The 26,389-nt window shown below is 42.6% G+C and overlaps 1 protein-coding gene across 5 annotated transcripts; it reads left to right on the forward strand.

The window, feature by feature from the left end:
- Positions 1 to 577: 577 nt before the first annotated feature.
- Positions 578 to 24,098, forward strand: snx16 (sorting nexin 16). 5 transcript variants are annotated; one of them, XM_033638854.2, is made up of 9 exons: positions 578 to 723; positions 2,239 to 2,747; positions 3,088 to 3,174; positions 8,688 to 8,836; positions 9,256 to 9,325; positions 10,694 to 10,830; positions 11,075 to 11,203; positions 18,003 to 18,043; positions 21,324 to 24,098. In XM_033638854.2, the coding sequence occupies exons 2-8, from the start codon at positions 2,367 to 2,369 to the stop codon at positions 18,019 to 18,021; spliced, it is 972 nt and encodes a 323-aa protein (XP_033494745.1). In that variant the 5' UTR covers positions 578 to 723; positions 2,239 to 2,366; the 3' UTR covers positions 18,022 to 18,043; positions 21,324 to 24,098. The 5 variants fall into 5 exon arrangements, with proteins under 5 accessions (XP_033494745.1, XP_033494746.1, XP_033494747.1 ...); XM_033638855.2 differs by having other exon boundaries at positions 18,003 to 18,038; XM_033638856.2 differs by having other exon boundaries at positions 18,006 to 18,043.
- Positions 24,099 to 26,389: the final 2,291 nt, after the last annotated feature.

Consider the following 26,389-nt stretch of genomic DNA (forward strand, 5'->3'; position numbering starts at 1 on the left):
TCTGTCCTCTTTTGTTCTACAGATCATGACCACACTCATTAAACTTCATGTCATGGACAACACCATATTCAGAGAAGACATTAAGAAGCTGCTGGAGACCAGCACTTCAGGGACTAAAGACCACAAGGTCATCCGCATACATAATATGGTTCACCAAAGTATTGCCTATCATACACCTAGTCTTACAGGTTTTCAGGCTGTTAGATCATCAACATACAAATTAAAAATAATTGGTGGGAGGATTCCACCTTGTCTGACTCCATTCCTGACCCCAAAAGGGGCAGAGACAATGACAAATAACTTAAATGATTGACCTGGTCAAAAGCTTTTGAAGCATCAATAAAACACATCAAAACTGAGGAATTCTTCTATGTATTGACCATTTCCTTCAAGGAAAATATAAAGAGTGAGGGTGATGTAGAACTAACACTGCATGTGATGCTCCAACCAACCATGGACAGCAGTGACAACCACCACCAGTCCTGTTCTTCCTAAAGTGACATTTGCTATTTAGCTGCTGAATTATTGCTGTTCAATATCATCCACATACAGCGCCCTCAGCTGGCTACCTGAGAGCACTGCACCCGTTGTAGTCTGTCAGTCGCGTTAACATGAACCGGACCTGGGAGGAGATAATGCAGTGGATTAACGGCAACAGGACAATCGGACTTTATGAGAATAATCACATTATTTCATGAAGGAGACGGGTACTGGCCTCCTGCGGTAAGTTAAGCGAAAGTCGTCGTCATCTTGCGTCACCCTAGCTTTGCCCACACGGGCTGCCCGTCCTAGCTCACGAGCTAACGTGAAGGTAATGTGATAGCCTTATGATGTGGAGCATACGACAAACGCCGTCCGGAAATGTGTGGATTTAGCGTTTCCTTATGTATCATTGGCAAAATACGCAAAACAAAACAAAAGTAGACGTCAGAGAAATTATTAGGAGTTGCTACTCAATTCGGCTTTAATCTCATATTACAAACCGCTCTCATTTTGACATAATGTCAGTTAGCCTACTTTGTTTGCAGTGGTGCAACTGTAGGTAGCATAGCTAACGTTAGCTATAGCAGCAGCTGTTGCAGTGACTGAAATGTTGTTTAATTTAAACCGGTTTGCCTTGTGGTTGCTTCATTTGCAGTATTTCCTATGTTACCTAAGTTAACTGTAAATTAAAGCCATTGTAGCCAGCAGTTGTGCCTGAACCGAGAAGCAGTGCGATGATCTACTAACTAACGTTAAATCGCCATATTCTGATGAGGGAGCTCGTACTGCTCAATAAAAAGACGTCATCCATCGAAATTAGGTTAGCTCGCTTGCTAACTTCACATACCAAACGATGGCAACATCATTAGCTGCTTGACTGTAAAAAAAACACGTGATTTATTAGTAACGTTTTATTAAAGCAGGATATAAGGCAGCCAGTGTTTTGATGTCATGTTGGTCCAGGTCCCAGCTCTTTCGTCATGTTTTTTAAGCGCACCAAAATAGCTTTACGAGTCAGCCAAGAGTGAGTGAGCAGTAAGAGCAATAAATAATCATCACAGTCATTTTATCTCCTCATGTATACTTGTTTATCCTTACTGTTTCACTGTGTTGTTTCCATGTGTTTCTGTCTTTAGCCATCTGGCCTTGATATGACATTGACTTTTATATTTTGACAATGAAGTGTGTATTACGAGCCTGTAATTGGGATTTTCATTTGTTGTCATACAGAGGCACAGGGCTGACTTCTCTAAGATCCACTGATGCTGACTTGATGTGTACATGTTAGGCAGGTAGCAGGAATCAATCTCAGGGCCACTCTGCCATGAAATCCAACATGCAGGTTTCTCTACCTTTTTATAAAACATCATGGTTCATTTCTTTTTGCAGTTTTCTCTGGGAGCAGCGAGGCTCCTATTTTAACAGGCGGATAAAACCAAAGCAATTGACAAGCTGATCTTACACACTGATTATCTACAAATGTTCACAGGCTTTTTCCATCATGAATTTTACACATAATGTACAAATCCATAAATTATGAACGACATGTGGCTCTTGTCAATAATTCATCTGCCCTCACAGTCTGGTACCCTTACTTCAGGATAATGTTTGCTGACAGATTCTGCTGCATTGGTGTACGTTTAAAAGAAATCTGAGGATCCTGATTGTTCAGCCTGTATTTAGGGAAGCTTACAGTCAGTTTTGATTATGATGAATACAATGAACATACCTAATTATTCTTTATTTATTCGACAGAGTCTTGGTCAGCCCCTCAGGGTGAGCATTACGGCTTCATTTCATCATCACAGCGTCGCTGAAGCAAGGTGGTGTCACTGTGAAGGACCTTAGTGTGGTGGTGGGGCAGGAGCACGCAGCTTAGGAAGATGGCATCACCATTTGTGCCAGTCCCCGTGCCCTTGGACAGAGCAGGGGGTAGCAGCAAGCTGAGACGGCCACAGCGAGCTTCATCACTAGGAAGCGTCTCCACCTCCTCAGCCGGGGAGGACCATGGAAGAGGATGTGGAGGATTAGGCTCCCAGCGCCAATCTCGCTGCGTGGACAGAGGCAGCCGGAGCAGGACACCACCACCCCTCCAGAGCCCTGTGGTACGGGCCAGGGTGAACGGGACTCTGGACACCTCTGTGGAGTACTCCAGCTGTCCCCGCTCTATATCGGATCCTGCTGGGAGCCAGCAAGGAGAGGAGAGGCCTATTACCCCGACTGTGCTCGGGTATGAGGTCATGGAGGAGAGGGCTAAGTTCACGGTATGAAACCAGGAAATCAGCATATCATGACAACCTTTTTGAGCTTGTGTGTCTGTGGCAGCTAAGTACTTTTATTAAAGTTAGAAAATTATGTTATTTACCCCAAATTGACATGTAGGTTGGCAGCATGTCAACCTGTTTATCAGTTTGCCTAGTTACAGTAAAGAACAGCACTTTACCAAAGGGGATAGACATGCTCACTGAGAACAAGCACACTGTGTAATGCATAATAGACTTAAAGTCTACTACCAACATGTACTCAGTACACAGAGTTTTATTACCATACGTTTGCAGTTGTAAACGAGATTTTAGATTGTGTGTTGCCTTATCCCTGCTGCAGGTATTTAAAGTCCTGGTCAAGAAGACTCCAGATGAGAGCTGGGTTGTTTTTAGAAGGTACACAGACTTCTCCAGACTCAACGACAAGGTGGGTTTGGGTGTGTAATGTACATAAGTTTGCTTATGCATGTTCGTGTGAAAAGTATGGGCTGTCCCAAATCTCAGGCTTATCTGAAGCTTTTTTTTTTTTTTTTTTACTTTTTTTTGCGATCATCTGTTTGCAGACACTGTTTTTGACCATCCTGCTTTCAGCATGCGTTCTTTTGTTTTTGAGTACACAGTGGAAGTGATTAGAGCTACACAAAGAAACCCTCTGTTCCCAAATATCCAACAGGCCTGAGCCGACTAGGGGAACAGGTCTCTCGTGGTTTCGGGAAGGACAGTATGGTCACAGATTACAAAAGGAAAAAAAAGTTTAAACCGTATAATGACAATCTATGGGGAAAAAGAACACTTGAAAGCTGTAACAAACAAGCGAAAGTTATCTTTGTAGGCCTGCAAAATATTGATAAAACCTATTACTGAAATGCACCATATACTAATTCAAACATAGTAACCCCAGGCAAGCAAAATGGAAAGACAGGAGACGGTAACACCCTACATTCTTCCCTTTATACTATATGCATTCAATAAGGAGGGAGAGGACAGAGAGGGGTGTGTGGACATCGTTTCCTCCATTCCTGTGGCTTTTCCACAGAGGCCACTGTAATGTTCACACTGTGCGTGATGGTCTTCTGCCGTGCATGTACTGTTACTGCAGAGGTCATGCATTTAACTGTCTGGAAATGTTTAAGCAGTTACAGTTATTTTCACTTGTAGCCGAATCTAAACAACAGCATAGATATCAGGCATAGTAAACACATGATCAGGTTTCCAATATGCAGTGCTGTCTCCACACGGTGTGGCTGGCACCAGACATAGCTTGTGTAGTAGTTTGGACCTTATCCAGCATTGCTTTAGAAAGCATTTGTGCTCATGGCTTGGGCCACCGTGTCGAGTATGTGTGCTTACAACTGACCTCCTGATGAGAAAACTGACATCAGTTTTCTCAAACTGCCAAAGCTGACTACATGCAGCCAAACATTGCTTTGTCTTAATTTGCATACATCTGTTTTGAGGATTATCAAATCACAAAACAATGTTTACATCAGATGTAAAGGCAGAGATGGAGGTAGCGATGGAAGTAGCCATGATTGACTTTGAAGGCTCCAGTGGAGGCAGTCAGCAGGATAATGGACGGAAGAGTTACGTCAGGACATTTAAGCAACAAAAGCATCTGGCAGTATTTAGTAATTCCTCTTTAAAAGCAAACAACAATGACTTCAACGTAAAGCACTACCTACAGTACAAAGCAAATGATCAACTTTAGTACTTATTAAAGAGCACAAGCAAATTTTAGAAACAGGCTAGAGGTGATACGAGGGCTATCAGTAGAGGAAACGTATGTTATTTTTCCCAGCTCCCATGACTGTGGGAACAGTTTATGAGGAGAGAACGCCAAACCGATTTACTTTAAGGGTTTCCAGAGATGTTACTCCTTCTTCTGTGCTATACACTGAAACACAGAGTTCTATACATCTTATTTGCTGTTGAGTATTGTCACGCTAAGTGTCAGCTGGAGCTCAGGGGTAAAGGGTTAAGAACCAGCAAAATAGCTGGCAAGCTGATTTTAAGATTATTTTTATATATATCTCTGCCTCAGTCCAGCTTTACTTGACAGCAGAATGGCACCAGCCCAGTGCGACAAGTCTACATTAATTTTGCACAGGGTGTCTGCAGGTTCTTAAAAGTCTTAAAACATTGTAAATTGTATTTGATAAATATTAGGCCTTAAAAGTCTTTAAATAGTCTTAATTTAGATCTTAATTGCCATAAACATTTTATCTAACATCATTTATCTTATAGTTTCTTTTTGTCAGTGGAGTCAAGTTCTTCTGTATGAAGTCCAAGTTACAAATCTTTAAACTGAATCTTTAAACTGAAATTAATACTGTTTTTTTTTTTTTTTTAAACTTCATACCTTCACTTGCCTGTTGGCAAAATGTAGACAAATCTAACTTCATTCATTCATCTTCTAACCGCTTCATCCTCTTGAGGGTCGCGGGGGGGCTGGAGCCTATCCCAGCTGACATCGGGCAAGAGGCAGGGTACACCCTGGACAGGTCGCCAGACTATCGCAGGGCTGACACATAGAGACAAACAACCATTCACACTCACATTCACACCTACGGACAATTTAGAGTTATCAATTAACCTAGTCCCCAATCTGCATGTCTTTGGACTGTGGGAGGAAGCCGGAATGCCCGGAGAGAACCCACGCTGACACGGGGAGAACATGCAAACTCCGCCGCCCAACACCAGTGTGTGTCAGTGCTTTTAAAATTACTTGGAAGATGCCTTTTCAGTCAACTGATCATCACCTGGTGGTGAGTTGGATCAGATAGTGGGGGAGGCTGACAGACCTGGTAAGCCCAAACATGAAATGAGGGTGAATTAGGAATGTCTGGCTGAGGACCCTGGCTGTGAGGTCTTCAACTCCTTCCTCTAGAGGCATTTTCTGTACATCACAGGGGATGCTGGGGGACATGGAGTCCAAGTGGGCCATGTTTAAAGCCTCCACTGTGGAGGCTGCTGCCAGAAGTTGTGGTTGGAAGACTATCAGTGCTTCTTGTGGCGGCAACCTAAGAACCTGCTGGTAGACACTGGCAGTGAAGGAAGCCTTTTAGGTCTGGTTGACCCAGGGGTCGCCTGAAGTAGCAGACGGGTATTGTTTGCCCATAAGGGCTGCAGCTGAGGTGGTTGCCAAAGCAAAAACCCAGGTGTGGGAGGAATTTGGGGAGGCTATAGAGAAGGACTTTTGCTTGGGCTCATGAAAGTTCTGGGAAACCATTAGACACCTCAGGAGGGAAAGCAGGGCTGCTCTCAGGCTGTGTTCAGCAGGGGAGGACAACTGCTGACACGGACTGGGGTTATTATCAAATGGTAGAAAGAGCATGTAGAGGAACCTGAACCAGACCACTACATCTTCTGTGGAGGGGGCAGAGTCTGAAGACTCAGGGGAATATCCCTAGCAGGGCGCCAGATGTGGGTGAGCTTCTCCCTGAGACGCTAAAGCCTCTGGACATTGTGAGGCTGTTTTGGCTGACACGCCTCCAACACCTTGATGAACCAGATCAACCATCTTTCAAAGACATTTGATGTCATGCTTGTATAAACACACCCAAATGGGTGTGATAACCATGAGAACTGCAACTTTGTTCACTTCCACAGTGTGTGTGTGTGTGTGTGTGTGTGTACACTTTACCTTGGACATCTGTGTGGCCGTGTTGCCCCCGGCCCCCCATCATCACCATAGCCAGGACAATTTAGAGTTATCAATTAACCTAGTCCCCAATCTGCATGTCTTTGGACTGTGGGAGGAAGCTGGAGTGCCCGGAGAGAACCCACGCTGACATGGGGAGAACATGCAAACTTCGCACAGAAGGGCTCCCACACCCGGGATCGAACCAGCAACCCTCTTGCTGTGAGGCGAGAGTGCTAACCACCATACCACCGTGCTGCCCTAACTCACTTTTTTTTTACATATATACTGCTTACCTTTAGACTTACCTACAGTGCTTGAAAAATAAAAAGAGGATTTGTCCAAAAGTCAGCCTTAAATTTGGTTAAAGATTATCTTTAAAAAGCATTAAAATTAAGTGTGTGATACCTGTATTTTATATTTTATCTGTTGTATTTTAATCACTCTATTTTAACGTGTACATTATTTTTTGTCTTAGATTCTAATTTTTTTTTACATGCGTGACTTTTATATTTGTAGTGTTTTTGTATGAGTATTTTTGGAGGGAGCCTTACAAGTAGCCAAACTGAGCTAATGTGTCATCTGAAATAAATGATCGTATTTTTTATTTAAAAACAAAAAAAAAAGATGAATTAAATTGTGATCTTTAAAATTAAAGCTCATGTCAAATGTGAAAATGTGATTATATGTGACACCCTTACAATGACTACGTTTCACGTGCACAAAATAATTTGTTTTTATGCCCCTATTCTGAAAAAGACAATGGGCCCTCATTCATTAACCTTTTTTAATTATTGTCTGTTTTTAGGGAACACAGAGTTTACGCACACTCAGAAGCAATACATTTTGTGCTGACATGTTTATGCAGCATAATTGGTTATTAGGTTTTCTTCAATTCTACAGTTGTATAATATTATAGGATTTATATTACAATAATATTTTATAGTTTTTAATAATTTTTTGGTAATTATTTCGATTATTTTAAGAAGCAATGGCACTTTTAGAATAAATGCTGCACTAACACTTCAGTTCACATCAGTTATGTTAATAGGAACAATGCCATCTGATAATTAGTAATTAATCACACCAGAAAATATCACAGGCTGTTCGGGCAGGCAGGATAAAAAGTGACAAAGTAGCGCTTGAAATAAATTAATAATAATTTACTAAAATATTGCATGAAATTTTCCACCTTCACCTTCTCTGTCCTCTCATTGTCTCCCTCTGAACACACACATACACACTTTGAAGCATGCCGTGGCACTCGTCTCTGTCCTGGGTCGTTCTGCACACTAGTCCCCCAATTCATAACAGATTTTTTTATTTTTTTTATTTATTTTTTTTTTAATGTTTGGAGTCCAGTGCGTTACCGTCTTCAGACCTGCGTGCGGTTGGGCACTCTTGACTTAATTCTGTCAACTTTTCTTTGACTTTTTCGGTTTCTGTGAGTGCACACAGTCATGCAGTGTCATGCCCATTTATGAGGATATGTGGGGCGTTTGACTGTGTTAATTAGGATCAACTGGCATGTGCTGTCAGTTTACAAGACAAAGGGATTCATCATTACAAGAACACACATACAAACTATTCTGGGGTTTAAGAACGCGTCATGAATCTATCGTAAACATGTTTTAGGATCTCTCTTTAAAACAAAAATAAGAAAAAACTTGGGTCGGTGTTGCAATATTTACGCATATCCAAAAACCCTGTTGATATCTAAGTCTTTCATGGTGTTTAAAAGTAGGTGTGTTTCTTCTTACGACCAGAAATGTGGGCTTTTCTTTTGGGCATGCATTTCTACACCAGCCCTGCAAACTGTTGGCGAGCTGCTTTGTGCTTAAAGCACTGTATACATGTCCAAAGAATACCCCTAAAACCTGAACAATACTGGCATTTTCCACGTCTTAATCAGAAAATGTTTTATTCGGAAAAGGCCTGACTTGGAATATCCAAACGGAAAATGCTGTTTACATCACCCAAATCAATTTCAGAATATTGTCATATTCAGAATAATAGTAGTCAGTGTGGTTGTTTTAGTAAGGGTTATAGATTGTAAGACAGCTGACTTGCTTAACAGCTTATTTGATCTGGGCGTGTAATGCAGAAACATAGTGTGAGTGCTTCAGGGAGCAGCAGTGTGTACGCTGTCTTGTTCTTTGTCACTTTTGTCACTATGCTTTGTCTTTAAAACTGGATAGTGTTCTTTCACTGTAACTGTATGAGAGATATCATGTGATACTCAGTCTGTACTGTGTGTGTGTGTGTGGGTGTGTGTGGGTGTGTGTGGGTGTGTGTTCTAGCTGAAGGAGATGTTCCCAGGCTTCCGGCTCTCGCTGCCTCCCAAGCGGTGGTTCAAAGACAACTATGACAGCGACTTCCTGGAAGACAGACAGTTGGGACTGCAGGCCTTTATGCAAAACTTGGTTGCACACAAGGACATTGCCAACTGGTACGTGACATAATCGTGCAACTTTTTTATATTTAAATGGAACCGTTTAGCCTTTTTGTGCAAACTATGCTTTGGAAAGCACCCACCTGATAACTGATAATTCCTACTTTATATTTAAGTATTATTTATTAGAACTCCTTCTAACTTCCCTCTTTACTACTTCATCAACACACACACCAGCAAACACAGAATACCACTCAACAACATCAACATACATTATACCAATATACCTGTGTTTTGTGTTGTTATTTTACATCTGTCTTGTCTCCCATATAGTGCTGTCCCTGTCATGTCGTTCACTTGTTTTGTGCCTGCATCACCTGATCACCTGAAAAAAGTATTTTTTATTAGCCTGTTCAAAAACAACAACCATACAAACATGCACAAATTCATGTCCCACTCTTTATTCTCCTTTACAGCCTGGCAGTGAGAGAGTTTCTGTGTCTGGATGACCCACCTGGGCCTTTTGATAGTCTGGAGGAGAGCAGAGTAAGTATGCATATACGTGTGGAGTATGCATGCTCATGTACATGTATGTGTTTTTGTGCTGCTCACCTTTAAACAGGATCTTGTCATTTTAGTAAGACCAGGTATTGAATAATTGGCTCATTTGAGATGAGCCAGGTCAGCAGAGATCAGTCTCTACAGGTGGAATAGGCAGCTGAAAAAGATGGTGACCTTGAGTGGTGGGGATAACATTACAGGACTGGTAAAAAGCTGACTAGCAACAGCAGAGAGAGCAAACTCTCCACATTGAAATTAGCCTGGATTTAGGTCTAGTCGCAACATCGAACACAACAGCACCGCTGTGTGGCATAAAATGTATAAAAACAGAGAATGAAATTGTATATTACAAATATTTGTGTGACAGTAATTGTAAACAAAATGTAATGTACTAACTTTAGCAACTAAATCCATGATCGTGACAGCCCTACTTAAGACCACATTACACACTGACGCTTTTACAAAGTGTTTATATTCAAAATTAAGTATGGTATGGAGTATCATTTTCAAGTCACTGCCAAACCTCAGGTACCATAGGTTACTTAAGCATTTAAAATGACCCCCCGGGTTTTAAATTTTACGGAGCCATAAAATAGCTGGATGGCATTTGGTGATGCAAGGATGTACTCACTCCCATTACAGGAGGCAATAAACATGTCTCGCTTGACCCCTACAGCTGTGCCTGTAAAATAGCCTTCCTAATTTGACCTGGACATGTTTCCAGACTGACATTTGGAAGCTGTAAATATAATACAGTTAATTATAGATTAAAGACATGGACCGAGATTAACACAGTGGGTCTGTAGGTTTATTTGTTGAAGTTTCCTGCATGCGGAAATGTTTTCACTAGGGATGCAACGATTTTGAAATCCTGGGCTGAAACTGATATTTGAAATAACGATTTGGCCGATAGCCGACACCAATGTCTTTTATTGTTGTTTATTTTGTTTTTGTTGTTATTTATTTTCCCTTTTGTGCCAGATAAAAAAGGAATCTTAATTATGAAAAAAATGGAACTGTTTTAAAGTTATGGAGTAATATTTATTTTATGTTGCCCTGAAAACAACTCATTTCTCCTTCAAACAAATTTATTTATTTTGAGTTTCTCGCCAAAAACGACATTTTACAAGATTTACATTTAACACATCATGAGAATGTTATAAACGCAAAATTTATGTGACAAAGCAGAAAAACATTGGCTACTGCCATCAGTGAATGTGATCTTATTTGCTGACGATGGAAACGATGGCAGTCAACAAGGCAAATATCAGTCCTCTTCCCCGCACACAACTTTGTTTTTACTGTTGGCAAATGTTTTTAGTTCTTCTTTTCTCTGTCGCTGCCGCCCTCCAGGCGTTCTGTGAGACTCTGGAGGAGAGCAACTATCGTCTCCAGAAGGAGCTGCTAGAGAAGCAGAAGGAGATTGCCTCCCTGAAGAGGAGACTGGAGGAGAGGGAGCAAGCCATCCTGCTACTAGAGAAACATATCAAGTTAGTAGACATGCACTGACACACATAAATGCAAGATATCAGAAGGAGGGCTAGACACATGTGTAACAAATTACAAAGTACAACATGCATTTATATGTAAGTCACGTCTGATTCACACCGTGTGCTGGGTCTCAGGCAGAAGACTGTAGTAATTAAGATCCACAAACAAGTTCTAAAATAGCAAGAAATCTTGTGAGTAAATGACAACCACCTGGCTGTGTGTGTCCCTGTCTGTCTGTCCCAGTGGCGAGTGTCTGAGCCCAGAGTCTCTGTGCGGTCTGTCAGCTCAGGGCAGTGAGAGCAGTGCAGATGCAGATGCAGATGTGGAGTCGTCTGCTGCAGAGGCTGATCAAGATGTGCCTGACGACACTGGGTAAAAAACACACACTACACACAGTAGTGAATATGATGCACCAGCAGATGCCACAAATGCAGAGACCAAACACAGTTCACACAACTACGTGTTCTATCAAATAAAGGGGGCTCAAATTAGCACCTGCCAGGTGGGGGTAAAATTTGGCAGTGGCATGCAACACAGTAATTCTTACTAGACACTTTGGCAGGTGTTATAGATACAGTCTGTGCACACAGGCAAGAGCAGAATCACGATATGTAGGTTGATGCAGGTAATGCGAAACCAAAGTTCACAAGTGTGAGTTCCAACTCGGACACATGTAGCTGTCCACAGTTAGCACCATGTGCTGAGGCCACCACAACAAATAGATGGACGTGTGAGTGTGTTACTCTGTGGCGAGCTCAAATGAAACAGTGGAGCTTGAGGATCTGCCTGTGGGCTGTCAGTCAGTTTCAACAGCAACAGAGAGAGAGCTGTGTACAAGATGAGCCCAGTATGTCTGCGGTGCTCCGCAGTTGTAGGGTATGGAAACACATTCGTCATGCTGATCCTCAATAGACACCATCATCCAGATGGACACCATGCCAAAAAAAACTTTAATATGAACTTCTAATCTCCACTGCTTTCAAGCAGCCTTTTGAGACAAAAGCAGAACAGGATACAACAATTACTGAAGACCTCAGTCCCCACCAAGATGATTTTTTCTGTCTTTGACACTCGCTCTACTGTCTTTTCAAAACAAATGGAAACACACAACCTTACCACAGCACAATATTTAATGACTATGGTGTTACATTTTATATAGTCTTGATTCGGGTGTTTACTCTGATCATTTCAATTTAGAAGGGTTGCATATCTTTTCCTTAAAGTAAATTGTAGCACACCATTGTCAACTTTAATAAAAAAAAAAAAACTTATTCCCCAGCACCAATTTGTTGGTAGTAAAAATGCTGATTGGCTGGTAACTAGAAAACCGATAGCTACAGTAACTGGTGAGCAAAAAAAGTTAATGTCTTTTTTTTTTTTTTCTCTTTTTTACTTGTCTGCATTGGTCTTCATAGCTTAGCGCCACTAAAGGGTGTAAGCTTCTTGTGAAGATTGATGCACTGTTAATCTTGCAGTCAAGTATTTTATACCCATAATGCGTGGTTGTGACCGTCACCCACCCTCCCTGGAGACTAGCCTATCAGCCTTTATTGGAAAAACTTCCTAATATGAGTCAGAGAGGGCCGTGATACACCAAAGTGTGTCAGGGGGAAAGTAAGGAAACAAGCAAGGGGGAGGGGGCAGGTGCTTAAGTCCTGAGTTATATGGTGATAGTGCATGCGGAGAAGAAGGAGGAAAAACAAACAAATAAACAAACAAACGAAAAAAAAAACAGGGGAGAAACAGGCAGTGTAGCTGATGTATTGTGGCCTTGAGGTGGTTGTGCTCCATGCAGATTATCGAAAATAAACATATACGTGTCTACTATACTGTACTGAAAAAAACAAAACAAAAGAGAAGTCTATACTGAACACCAAAAATGTGAGAGTCTTGGTGGAGGGGGAAAGCCCAATTGCAGAGAAGAGTTGCCAGCGTGGTGTGGTAGGTTTGAGAAGCAAGTGGGCCCCTTTGGAGTGATCCCATCGGTTCTTTGCGATGCGTCACGGAGCTGAAGTATCGAACATGCATGTGTGTATTTGAACCCTCCCAATGTGTTTATGAAAACCATCACCAGGGTCCAGGGCCAGCCCTGCGGGGGAAGGGGGGCGGTATGGCACCCCAAGACCGCAGGAGCGCCCAGACCCCAAGACCAGGGAGCCGCAGAGGCTGCAGGACACCACGCAGGCCCACGGACCCAGGGCGGCGAAGGCCAGCACCCCCAGAGAGCCAGAGACACACCCCAGACAGGCGGGGCAGGAGGGCCCGCCCACCCACCGCCCGACGCGGACCGCCCCCACCACCCCCAACCACCACCCGCCCCCGACCACCCGCCCGCCCCCACCCACGGACGCACCCAGGGACCGCCCCCGACCCAAGGAGCCAGGTGCGGGGGCCCGGCACCGCCCCCAGGGAGAGAACCAGCACCGCACCGGACGGGCCCGCACCAGGCGCCGGCCACCAGCAGACGCCGGACCGGACAGTAATGAGAGCCCACCCAGGCCCGGGCGGACGAGGGAGGCAAGGAGGCGGTGATACTGCAAGGCATATGTCCCCGGCGCATCGGGAACCAGGGGACCGCGAAGGGCCACCCGCCCAAACCCCCCAGGACGGGCCCCCACCAACACACAGGAGAGAGCGGACCGCCACGAGCAGTCAATCCCCCATCGGGACCCCATAGCAGAGGGCCCATAAACCACAGCCGGTCAGGAGGCAGAACCCCAGCAGGAACCCACAGAGCCCCCAGGGCGCCACCCGGCCCACCCGCCACAGGGCCACGGGACCCCCCAGACACCGGGAACCCAGCCAAACCACCATGATGTAAATGGGCTCCCTGGCTCCAACCCTCAGCCCAGGAGGGCCGGGCCTCACTAGCCACGCCATGCGTATCTACAGTGTGTGTAAACCCACCACCCCCCCCCTTACTATGATTCTCCGATCCCTGACGGAGAAACATTAACCCTACACCGTGAATGTGAATGTGAGTGCCCATAAGTGTGATGTGGTGCATTAAAATTGAGGGACATAGGAGACAGGTGGGGGCAAGGCTGATGGCTACAGCACACTGCTGTCCTGCAGCCCGTGCAGCCATAAGGCACCTGGAACCTGTTCCCATCTGTCCCCCAAGATGTAGGTGTATGTGGTGCTTTAAAATTGGAGAACAGATAAGGATGGGCTAGGGGGCAGCATGGAGGGCTACCGGACACCACTGTCCCATAGCCTGCCTCATTATGAAGCCCCCCAATCCATCCGTGGTCTGCACCTCGAAGAGTGAGTGTATGTGGTGCATTAAAACTGTGCAATGTGTGGTGAGTGAACTAAATGTGGTTTAGGAGGCCAGGCCAGTGTAGGCCCGGCCCGAGGGCTGGAGGGATGGATGGGAGGGGCTAGGAGGTGGCGCCAACCAGACCCCGGTGCCGCGAGGCCCCCAGCGCCCATGGACAGCGGGCCAGGCGGGCCCCAAGGAAACCCAACGGGCCCCCACCTAACCCCGCCCCCCTGGCAACTGCAGCGTCGGGCCCCCGCAGTGGCCCCGACCTGGGCCACACCGCCCGCAGCAAATCGGCCCCCAGCAGAAGGACAAGGCGCGCCACCAGGGTGCACGGACGACGGGCCCCACCCAGCCCCCCCGAACTCCGACGCGCAGGAGCACAGACCAACCCGCAACCCCGCCAGTACCCCCCCAGACCGCCACAGACCCCAAGCCGGACCCCCAGCCCATCCGACCCACCCCCTACCGGCGGCCGCACACCAATGGGCAGGCCCACACTGTGCAGCACCAGAACACCCCCCGCGGGCAGCACCCAGCCCCCACGCCAGGCCCCGCAACCCAGGGGAGACCGGATGGCAGCGTGAGACCGCGAGACCACTGTGGGATTTTGAGATTCAACATGGCGGCGCCTAGCTGCTAGATTAGATATCAACAAACTAGCCAAACAAATATAATTACCTAACGGGTGACAACTCCAGCCTGCACCATCAGCCAGAGTGGAGGACCTAGAAGAGTTTATCGATCAATACTACTACGAGTGCGTCATGGAGGGTCCTGCCGACAACCCCAATAAGAGGAAGAAGACCGACTCAGCCACCGATACACAAGACTTGTTATCCTCCGAATTTAGCGTCTTGGAATCCATCAACAAGAAGCTAGAAGTGCTCGGTATGCTTCACCAGGAGATAAAAGACCTGAAGGTAAGCTTGGAGTTCACTTACCAGCAGATTAGCGACCTGCAGCAAAACAACGCTGAACTCCGCTCCACCTTAGCGGCGGTCACGTCAGATGTAGATCTTCTCAAAAAGGAAAATAAACTCCTTAAGGAAACTGTCCTCGACGTGCAGTCCAGAAGTATGAGAGACAATTTAATCATTTCTGGCATCCCGGAGAGCACACCAGACAACCCAGAAGTCCAGGTAAAAAAAGTTCATGGTGACGGCCCTCAAGATCCCGACGGAGACCGTCAACAACATCACCTTTCACCGCGTCCACAGGCTCGGACCCCGAGGAGGCCAGCGTCCTCGTCCGATCATCGCCAAATTCGAACATTATCAGCAGAAAATGCTCGTTAAGAGTAAAGGACGAGAGCTAAAAGGCACTTTGTTCGGTATGAACGATCAGTTCCCCAGGGAAATCAACGAGAGGCGTAAAGTGTTATATCCCATTTTAAAAGAGCACAGGCAGAAGGGAAATAGGACCTCTCTTGTGGTCGACAAATTATACATAGATGGGCAGCTGTTCCGCCACTCTACCACCACCCCATGGCTCTTCTAAGTGAGATAAGTGCCCCTAAAACCACAAAACAAAGTAGGACCATAGCTTAATTGTATCATAAAAGGAATTAAAAAAAAATAATAATAAATAAATAAAAAAAAAAGATGCGTGTATACATGTATATATATATTGGGGCTGCACTATTCTTGAAATAAATAAATAAATATATGTATGTATATTTCATTCAAAATGGTACTCTGACACATTTCTCCTGCAACAGATAATTAAGCATTCCTGCGATTGCAATGCAAAAAAAGTTAATGTCAAGCCCTGCAAACAAGCAATGATTAAGTATTAACATTCTCAAGTAATATTAACTTCCCACTCTATTTTAAACAGAGCCAATTATGTAAAGTGATATTTTCCCATTCATGTTTACGCCGCCACCAAAAGTAAATGTTCTAAAGCTTTTAAGAGGTGACTCTGGGGGATAAGGTCAAGGCTAAGTGGTGAATGTGGAATGCCATATCAATTACCCGAAGGGCATTCATGCATTATGACCTTTGCTTATACTAATACAGCTATTTCAAAGGCCTGGTCATGGCTCACATTTCACTCGTACTCTGCATGCAAAATAAAACCCCACTATTCCGTAAGATGTTTCCGAATGAAGCCTTTCAGGGAATTAAAGGGATTAAGCCCCATTAGCTGCTGGAAGCACTTAATGTGAAACAGATGGAGGAGGTGTTGAGTTTGCATCAACAGGACATTAACATGGCAAACAAAAGCAGATGGATAAACCTGGAAGCTTCTTGCTAAATATGATCACATGTATGAATGTAAACAAGCCTGGATCTTTCTTCAGTTGTAAATAAGACCATGGCTAATCAACTATCTGTGGTTGTGAACTTGAGCAATGTGGGCTTTTCATGTCTCAGTCTCAACCACCTAATCAAATTAAATAGGAGGAAGTAGGCACAGTGGTAAGGCATTTAAACTCTGTACTCCTGTTTCTGTCTGTGATTGGGAAAGGTATTCTAATCCATTCACCAAAAATGCAAAATAATAACTTAAAGTCCCTCTTTAAAAAATCTGACATGCTATACGTGCATGGACAAACACACAAATGCAAGTTAGTTATACCTGGTTACATTCAGTGCCACCGGTCCTGTTATGAGTCATGGCCTCTGCTGGTGTAATTGTTGATCTCCCAACTGTGTATCACAAACTGATGTCTGTCTAATCTGACATTACTCCTGTTGAGACTTCAGATTTAACCCTCATGCTATCGGCTGCAAGTTCCACCTCTCATCTTAAAAATATAATACTACACTAATCACATTTCTTTACATTCATCAGTCCTCACCAGCTGTCAGCCTCCATTTTTGCACCACATTGATTTATTAGTTCTGATCAGAAAATAATCCTAATTTATACAGACAGTACAGCAACATCATAAAAGTAATGTTATCACGTGGAATCAGGGAGATGGTAGATGACAAACTGTATATCATTTTAGTGACAAGAGCAGGACGGTAAAATTAGGTGAGGCTGGCAGTGAATATCAGCAGTGGTAACAGCAGACAGCACTGTTGTTTAAAGTTAAAATATTTTAACTTTTTGTCGCTCTCCATGACGGGGCTTGCATCCTGATATGATGTAGCTCCTTTAACCCTTTGAAACCTGGAGCGACATCACTTTTCTTGTGCTGCTTTCAGACGCCTTTTACAAATATTTAAACTGCTGAATGTTGGAGGAATTTGGTTTTCTTTTTAAAACATGGAAAAAAAGGCAATGAGCAACTTGGTAGGGAATGTCACAGAATTTGCAAAAAAAAACGCTTAGGATAAAACTGTTACATTTTAAAATTTTGTTACATAATTATTATAATTTTAAGCACTACTTAACACTGTTTTTTAACTTATAAAGTTAAATATTCTTGTTTTTTATTTTCTCTCTCTGCAAGTTTCTTGTAAATTTTGTGGGTCATTTCATTGCTCATTACGTTCTGCCCATGTTTTTAAAAGAAATTACCTAAGGTATCAAAGTGTTGAAACAAGGTGTCGTCTAGAAGTTGTTGCCCATCTGCCATCTGCCTGATTCTGTGTGAACGCAGCATTTGAACAAGTGTTGATTTCTAGCAATTGATCCTATTTGCTTGATAATGGGTTGTGTTATGTTGCTGGCTTTCTAATGTCATTAAATGCGTTACCCAAAGTTTCCTTAGATGAATTTCATGCCCAAATGATAGCCAAACTTTCAGACTTAAGCACATGTCTGGATAAACACATAAGCCTCGTAATTGTTCATAGGCTTGTACATCTGTAAAGATTTCAGGAATTTGAAAGTGAAGAGGTGATTGCCATCATTATTATGACTATTATTTTGTTCACAGTCACATCTGTTTGCTTTTTAAAAGTGTTTTCCCTTCTCCTCTTGTGTTTGTTTTGCCCTCACATTTCACAGCAGTGCTGCTCCAATCTGAAAAGAGCCCCATAACATGTGAGGTACTTCATATACCAGCTCAGCAGGCTAACACTGTCTACTGTCTTTTTATATTGCTCCTCTCAGTAACATGCATCCTACTCTTAACTACTGTACTGTAATGGAGGTGTCCTGTTTTGTGGTATCAGAATGTTGAAGCACAACTTCCTATTATTTTCAAGTCTTCTCTTAATACAATGCTCAGGTGCTGTATGTGCAGTTAATTTGTGCTTTAATTGTTCCTCCTTTCATACTGGCTGTACATATGACGAGTGAGTATTGTATTTAGATTTACTTGAAAACTATGGGAGCCCATAGGGGACTTTGATATAATGATTATCTAAACTTTAACATGAAAATGTAATTCCACAATAACTGTATACATTTTCCACATAGATATGTCTTATATGAGTAACACCACCATGACATGGCTTTCCAGCCCATGAAACTCCTCCAGCTGACTCTAACAAGCACAAGCTGAACCAGTATTCGCTTTGGTCTCGCTCCTCCTTTTGTTGCTAAGCACTTGGGAATTATAACAGAGTGAAGCTGGGTGCTTGCAGTCAAACTCAGCCATTTTTCCATTCTTTCCACAATAACTGGCAACCACTAAGACTCTTGATCACTGACGACACCAGCCTTGTTCAAGGTGGTGACCAAATGTCAGGCACCTGACACAGAGACCAACATTTTTAAAGTGGTTAATTCACTATCATTATACGCCGGTCAGCCAAAACATTTAAACCACTGACAGGTGAAGTGAATAACTTTGATTATGTTGTTCCAATGCATTGTTTTGCTGGGAAACCTTTCGTTCTGGGATTCATGTGGATACCACCTGGATGTCCCGTCCACTCAAACACCATTGCAGACCAATTTATTTATATTTAATTTATTTCTTTTGCAAGTTGGACAGTGTGAGGGAGTTTGTTTGCAAATTGTGTCTTACTCATCCCTCTGTTATGCACATGTTTTGAAACAGATTTGCAAGGTATTCTTTTGTTCTGATCAATAGGACCTATAACAATTGAATATTGTCCAGTGTACAGCGGGATACAATTTTGAAAATTAAATTAATTTTAATATCATCATAAAACAACCATATAAGTGTGTGAAAAAGGAAGTAGGATTAAAGCATTTCCATTTAAATTTTTACTCAACTCTTACATATGTGGAAATTTATATTACTATTGTTGAATTACATTTTCATTTTTAAGTTTACATCATCATTTTATTGAGGAGTCCAATGGGCTTCTACAAAACCCCAAAACTGTCTTTAATGTGCTTGCAGTCAGGATGTTTATCAAGGTTGGGGTTAGTTCATTTTCAGTGCACGTGATCAGGGGAAGATCTTATCTTCTCTTACACAAAGTCCCATCTCTTTAAACTATGGTGGCCTAATGGACACAAACCTTGAAAGAAGTGTCCAGATGAAAAAGGAGGTTGCGCATCAACAGTGATGATACTCGGAGTGAACTTGAAAGAAGTGTGTTTTAACACCAAAGGCTTGAGATTCTTATTTATATGAACAGTGTTGAGCATAAAATTATTTTTAAAGGTTCCATATGTAACTTTACATGTTTTAATTGCTTCGTATTGCCAGTGGGTGAACGGATTGTACCATAACTTCAGCTAGCTAACTGTAACCTAAGCTAAGGTTAGCCAGCTAGCTGTAACACAGCTATGCAGCATGGACCTGCTGCTGGTTGCTTCATAGTGTCAGCTGATGAAGGATTTTGCAACAAAATGGTATCTCAGCAGCACGCTAGTTAGTGTCATGGAGCCAATAGTCCAAATGAAATATAGAAACATTACAGATAGCAACATTATTCTAAATATGATTGTTATTTATTTTTCAGCATTCTATTAATACGATGCTGATCAGTCATGTTCAGTCTTGTGTATGTCACGTCACTGTTTTGGCCAATGCCCAGGTGGTCGCTCGCACCTACAGAGTGCAAGTCTGACCAACAGCTTTTATTGATACCTGGGTTTATTGAAGGTTACATATGGAACCCATAGACTGTATATAAAGATGGACAATGTGTCTCCACTTACTCTGACTGTACAAAAGATGAAGCAGAAACATCCTGGATACGGCCGCTGCCATCTTGCACTGGTGATGCCATTTGGAGCCAGAGTTTTTCGCAGTTGCAGTCTCTGCAATATTGAGTTCCCGCCTATACACCTGTTAGCCCATTCATGAGTGGCGCCATTGATCACGAGCACACTGATGAGCACACACAGCTTGAATCATGATGTCAAAATACCTTTTTATAGCATCAGATAATTAATCAAAATCAAACTTATCCAGAAATGACGTGCACTTTGTTTTTTAGTTTGGCCACGTCCCCTCCACTAATATAGAGGGGGCCAGGTTTTCGACCTGTACTGTAGCCAGCCACCAGGGGGCGATTGAGATGTTGTGGCTTCACTTTTGAGGAGCTGTCATGTCTTCTATCATTAACATACAGTCTATGATTGAACCCAAGTAAAGTATGTATTGATTGAGTATTGATTTACATTTTGTCCTGAAAATGACCTGTCCCCAACCATGGTGTGTATTTACTGTACTGCAGTGTTCTGTGCTCTGTAAACCTTTTGGCTGTGTCACACTGCTCCCCTGCATCGTATGTGATTAACACATGCTGTTAGCACCTCTCTGTCACATGGTGATGTGGGCTCACTATGTGGGCTTTGTAGGTTGTTGGATTTCAGGTCTTCCTCCTCCCTCTCCTCATCTGGTGTTTTGACGCACAGGGAAAATCCCTTTATTAAATCAGCCTGTGTGAAACAGATTTAATAGATACCATCTGTTTGAAAACTTGTCTGACATAATATTCTAAACCACTAAATCTCAAAACAGAACGCTGTGAAGTAATTGATTCAACAAATGGCTATTTGAATCATCTGATGTTTCATGACGGTTTCTTGTCTTCTAGCTTGTCCTTATAAAAACTAGATTTAGAACCCAGATTCTGTCATAAATCATGTGGATTTCCTTTCACTGTATCCACTTTTCCGTTATCTGTCATGCACTGTGAGATGGGAGAGAGCCAGAGGTAAAACCTGTCTTCCTGCTGTGTTTTCAGTGGACCTGGACCTGTAACTTGCCGGTGTTGTGGCATTAATAACATGCAGTATCTCTCCTCCCGTAAGGATGGCTGACAAGTTGAGCTATACTAGCATCTGTCCTGTACTGTACATTTCCTCTTGGATCCTCTCTGTCTGGCTGGCTTGATGTTTTCTGAGGCGTACAGCTCTCACATTGCATTTAATCTGCTGTGACCTCCCTCTCTCCAGTGGCAGGTGTGAAGTCCAACCAGTGCGATCCTCCGCCTGTTGGTGTGGGCCCTCACTCAGCACCTCGCCTCCGGTCATCCAGGTCACTCAGCTTTACCACCAGAAGCTGGAACAATAACAATGAGCACTGGACCTCCTCTTTTCCATTTTCCCTTTGTCCTTCATCTCCTCCTCCCCTACCAGACCACTCCACCCTCCTGTTGTGTTTGAGTGCTATTCCATACCCTGTGTTTGCTTTTTCTGCCCTGTCCCTAATCATTCCCTGCTCCCACCACAACTCCCATTTCACCGTTCCACTTCCATATTGTAGCCGCTGTTTCACCTTCCAGTCTTGGAGTTGGATTGGAAGCAGCCTTTATCTCAAGATCTGTATATAAGTTAAAAGGGAACAGTTTTTCCTGCAGCAGCCTGTTTCACTTATATTCCCCCTTTACAATGGCTCATGGGATATTTTATCCAGCCCGTACAGAAGACTTCATTCTGAAGACCTTGTGCAACTAAGGATTATTTCTGGCATTACGTGGCTCCACTCCTTTAAACCTCAGAGTTTAAGTTGTCTTAAACCTTGTGGGGATTTCTCAGCTCTGCTCGTTCACTTTTGACCCTCGCACCGCGGCCGCCAGATTGATCCTTTGGACACAAAGCCAAAGTTTGGCAACTTGACCAAAAAAAAAGATAACTTGAAGACATTCACAACTGTGACAATCTACAGAAAACTCAAACCATCAGTTTGTGCAGACGTGCATCACCTTATGATTTGCTACTTGTGATAGCAGGCCCTCTTCTGAAACCAGAGAAACAACACCCCCATGTGGATACTGAAATAAGGGAAAGAACCTGGATAAATTAAATGTCTCAGATTTCACATTGGTGATTAGGTGGCTGTCACAGAGGACTGATAACTTCGTGTTTGCAGGCACTTCCATGTCATTGCTTAGTACTGCCATTGACTCTCATTGAGGCTACAGGCAGACCTTGAGAAACTTCATTGTATTTGCACTTTCGGTTTGCATCTAAAAGTCTAGATTCCCTCACGTTCTAGTGCCATGTGTGATTTCTGTTTAAGTCCCCGGAGAGACCTTAATATCTGTAATGTACTCCACTGAGAGAGAGACGAGGAAATGTGGCCTAACTTGAGGAATGTAATGTACACTATCACGTCATTCCCCTGTCACATGTGTCAGTTTGCTTTTACACATTTACTATGCCAATTTAAGTCCATAAATATTTGCAACATTTAACCTCTATTGGCACGTTGCCTGTTAATGTAAGAGTGTTGACTGGGCCTGGACTACTGGTCTACAGAGATGGTGTGATGTAGGTATAATTAAAAGATCATTTCACCCATTTGATAGAACATCATATTTTTCTACTCACCCCTAGTGGTGTATGGCAATGCAGATACTTTTGGTTTTACCTGCTGAGGACTTTAAGATATCAACCCATGTGATTTATCCCTTTATCTTGATACAATATAAGTGAATGGGATTTTGTTTTTGGTGCGACACGACAGTTGTCAGTGGAACCCCCATCTACAGAAAAATAATCCCCCTCGACAGGGCCATCTGGAGGTAACGTCCCTTGACCTCCATCACACTGGGACAGGAAGCAGACACTTCACAGCCAGACATCTAAAAAATCTCTGCACATAAAACCAAAACTATCCGCGAAAGTAGGAGAGGATGTTTTTTGTACTTAAGATCAACTGACCTTTTAAGGAACTTATTTATTTTAAGATGAACCTCAGCTTCAGTCGAGTAATGCAGAAAGAAGCCCCCCGCTATATCACCGTGGTGCTAATTAACCTGAAGTAAATCCAAAGGTTATGATATGAGAGATTAACAAGTCACAGTTCTAAAAGTTTAATTTTAACAACACAGCCTTGTTTTCAAGATATGAATGCCATTGAAAATAAGAAGCAGAACCGTCATACTGGTATTTCAGGATTAACTGGGTGACAAAGGTGACTGAAACACTCACCAGACTGTTACCAGGCCTACACATCATCCACTAAAGCCATATTTTTAAACGTCAATAAAACTACAGAGGCAGAGGTTTTACATGTGCGCTGACCAGCTGTTGTTTTCTCGCTGTGATGATGAGTTAATGAAGTGTAAAGTAACAACAGCTAATGTTGAATCATCTCAAACTAGGCCTGAAAAAGGGTCGCGTGATGCACTTTATGGATGAATGGCAACCCATAATGTTTGCTAGGATTTGGTTTTTACTGCTTTGTTTGAGACAGAAACGTGCCTTTTCAACCACTGAATCTGTCTTGATTCCCAGCTGGATCTAATGTGTCAATATGGGATTAATATATATGGAGTTTTGTCAATGTTTTTTTCTGTATATTCACTTCACATAATTCTAAGTGCCTTGAACATCTTTCACCTAACTTTGCTTTTGATGTGTTTAAATAGCTTTATAGATTTGTGTAGAACATGAAACAATTCCACTTTGTTCCTCTGATGGAAATTATGTTTTAAATGACACTCGTATGTGTATGTCATTGCTTGGAATAGACTGAACCGACGTGGTTTTGTATAATGATATGAATAATATGAAGTTCACATATACACCTGTAGTTGCACTATGAAAGACTTGTATGAATAACACTTGGTATCTCTATTAATGAGCTGGATTTAAAGGGATAATTCACTGAGAAATCTGGTCTGAAATGAATACTGTAGATACTGTAACACATGCTATAGCAGAGATGTTTAACAGAAAGAAATTTTTAATTCTCACCCAATTAAACATGGAATGATCTATTGACTACACGTGTATGTTTGCTCACATTTAAAGTCTTTGTTTTAATGAAAACAGATGGTATGAGTAGTTTGTGCTCGGGTGTATTAAACTGTCAGGTCTGATAAGTGCTGAGATAATGTAAGTTTACAGTTACAGTATGGCCCACTCTAAAAGTGTGATGGTTTTAAAATGTAATAAATTCTTATCACACAAAAATCCTCTTTACCACCATAGTATCTTTTCAGCTATAACCCCGATAATACAACTTAAATAGAAGAGCAGTTTCCTTAGAGAGGGAACTCAGTGCATACAGTTTGAGCAGTAAAAACTTAGAGTACCCTGGGGTAACCCCATCTTAAAAGCACAGCCTAATGTTTCAGGGATTTGATTTTACAAGATGTCTAGCTTTTCACATGTTTTTCCATTTAGATGTTCTGGTCTTGTTGCCTTTCAGCGATGTGATGGATGATCGGGAAAGCAGAAACCGTATATATCTTGTCGCTAATAAAGATTTAATGCTTTTGGCCCGTTTTGTTGCTCTCAATGAAATTTAGTTGAGTGTTAGGTAATGGGTCAAGGAAAAATGATCAGCTTTAAGTGCAGATGCATAGCACCACTATACTGACATTTTTATGGCACTTTCATTTTGTTGGATAGCTTAAAACTTATGGTGTAACTGCAAAAGTCTTATTTTTTTAGATTCTTTGTTTCAAAAAGAGATGGTATTGTCCACGGTAATCCTTCCTTAACAGTTCTTATTTATCGTTCTTATGTTCTTAGGCTTGAATATCTGGCAAAACTCTTTCATTCATTCTGCACATTCAACATTTGGGAAAGCACAGGAAAAAGTTACACGCTCAGTGTTGAAAGATGTGCTTGACTACACAAGACCTAAGGATGTCAATCCATTTGTGGGGGTTTTTAAATGCCATGCTTTTCTTATATATATTTCTTTTGTCATTTTGCCTTTATAAGACAGGACAGATCAAGAATTAAAGGAGGAGAGAGGGAGGACAACATGCAGCTGTAGGTTGGAAAAGACAAAGCCTATGTACATGGGGCATCTGCTCTACTAGGTGAGCTTTAGGACGCTGCGTACCATGTTGTTTTTTAACAGCATTGGATGCGAAATTGTAGCCATGGTCCTTTTTGACAGACTACTTATAACTCTTAAAAAACATGATGCAATTAAGACCACAGGTGAACATATCTGCTTTGAGCGATGCTGCGAATGTAATGGTGTTCTGCTTATATGTGGTACTACAGCAACATGATAGATATATTGAGAGATTGCCTCACTTGAATTTTGGCCTAATTTATCCTTTAACATCCATTTAAAACATTTAGATTGCGCAGCATTGTGTGCCCTCATAGTGCTTTCTAGTTATTTCAGCTGTTTAGGAGATGAGCTGTTGCAGCCATTTTTATGTGTACCATTCCCATTGTAAAGAACTGTGACTGTTGCAGCCATGGATGTAAGAAGAGAAGAGAACTGAATACAGTTTAAATTCTAGGCGGGCCCTGTTCATTCCAATGAGTTAAAAATGATCATTTCATGGGGGTTGTGACACACAAAAAAATATATCCACTGGTTTACAGACGTCTCTTAAATGTCTATAAGTCTTTTGAGCCCAGTGGTGTCAAGTGATGGATGTGATTACGTTTGGCCACTACGAAAATTGGCTTCAAAGCCTGGCTCACTTCTTGGGGGCCTTACACCACATGGTAGATTGACCCATTCACACACACTTTCACACACTCTGATGGCTAAGGCTACCATATAAGTTGCCACCTGCTACTCAGTAACCATTCACACATTCTCACACACTGATGGAACAGCCATCGGGAGCAATTTGGAGTTCAGCATCTATACTTACTTTGACATGCATACAGGAGGAGCCGGGGATCAAACCACCGATTTTTTGAATAGTGGACGACCCTCGTAGCCACACCCACCCCTGAGAGAGACGTCTTTTATCCCTAGAGCATTAACCCTATGGGCCCTAGACGTTTTTGGGGTATTTTTACTGCCTTTACTTTTAAGCTCATATCACAGTCATTATAAAGGCAACATACACATGCTATATCTTGTTGTTTTTATGTTTTGTTTTTCAGGACAATGTGGGCTAACCAGATTTGCCATCATTTCATGTCCTTCTATGTGCCTGTATTTTATATCAATTTTTATATCAATGAAAAAAACAAATCCGTGTGACTAAATTCTTACATTTTTACATGTATCTCACCATAGCAAGTTGGAAGTTGACATATTCTACCATATATGAAGAGGGGAGACTCTCTGGAATCTGGCAATT

This window comes from Epinephelus lanceolatus, chromosome 20 (genome assembly GCF_041903045.1).
Source record: "Epinephelus lanceolatus isolate andai-2023 chromosome 20, ASM4190304v1, whole genome shotgun sequence".
In the NCBI taxonomy this organism is placed as follows: Eukaryota; Metazoa; Chordata; class Actinopteri; order Perciformes; family Serranidae; genus Epinephelus; species Epinephelus lanceolatus.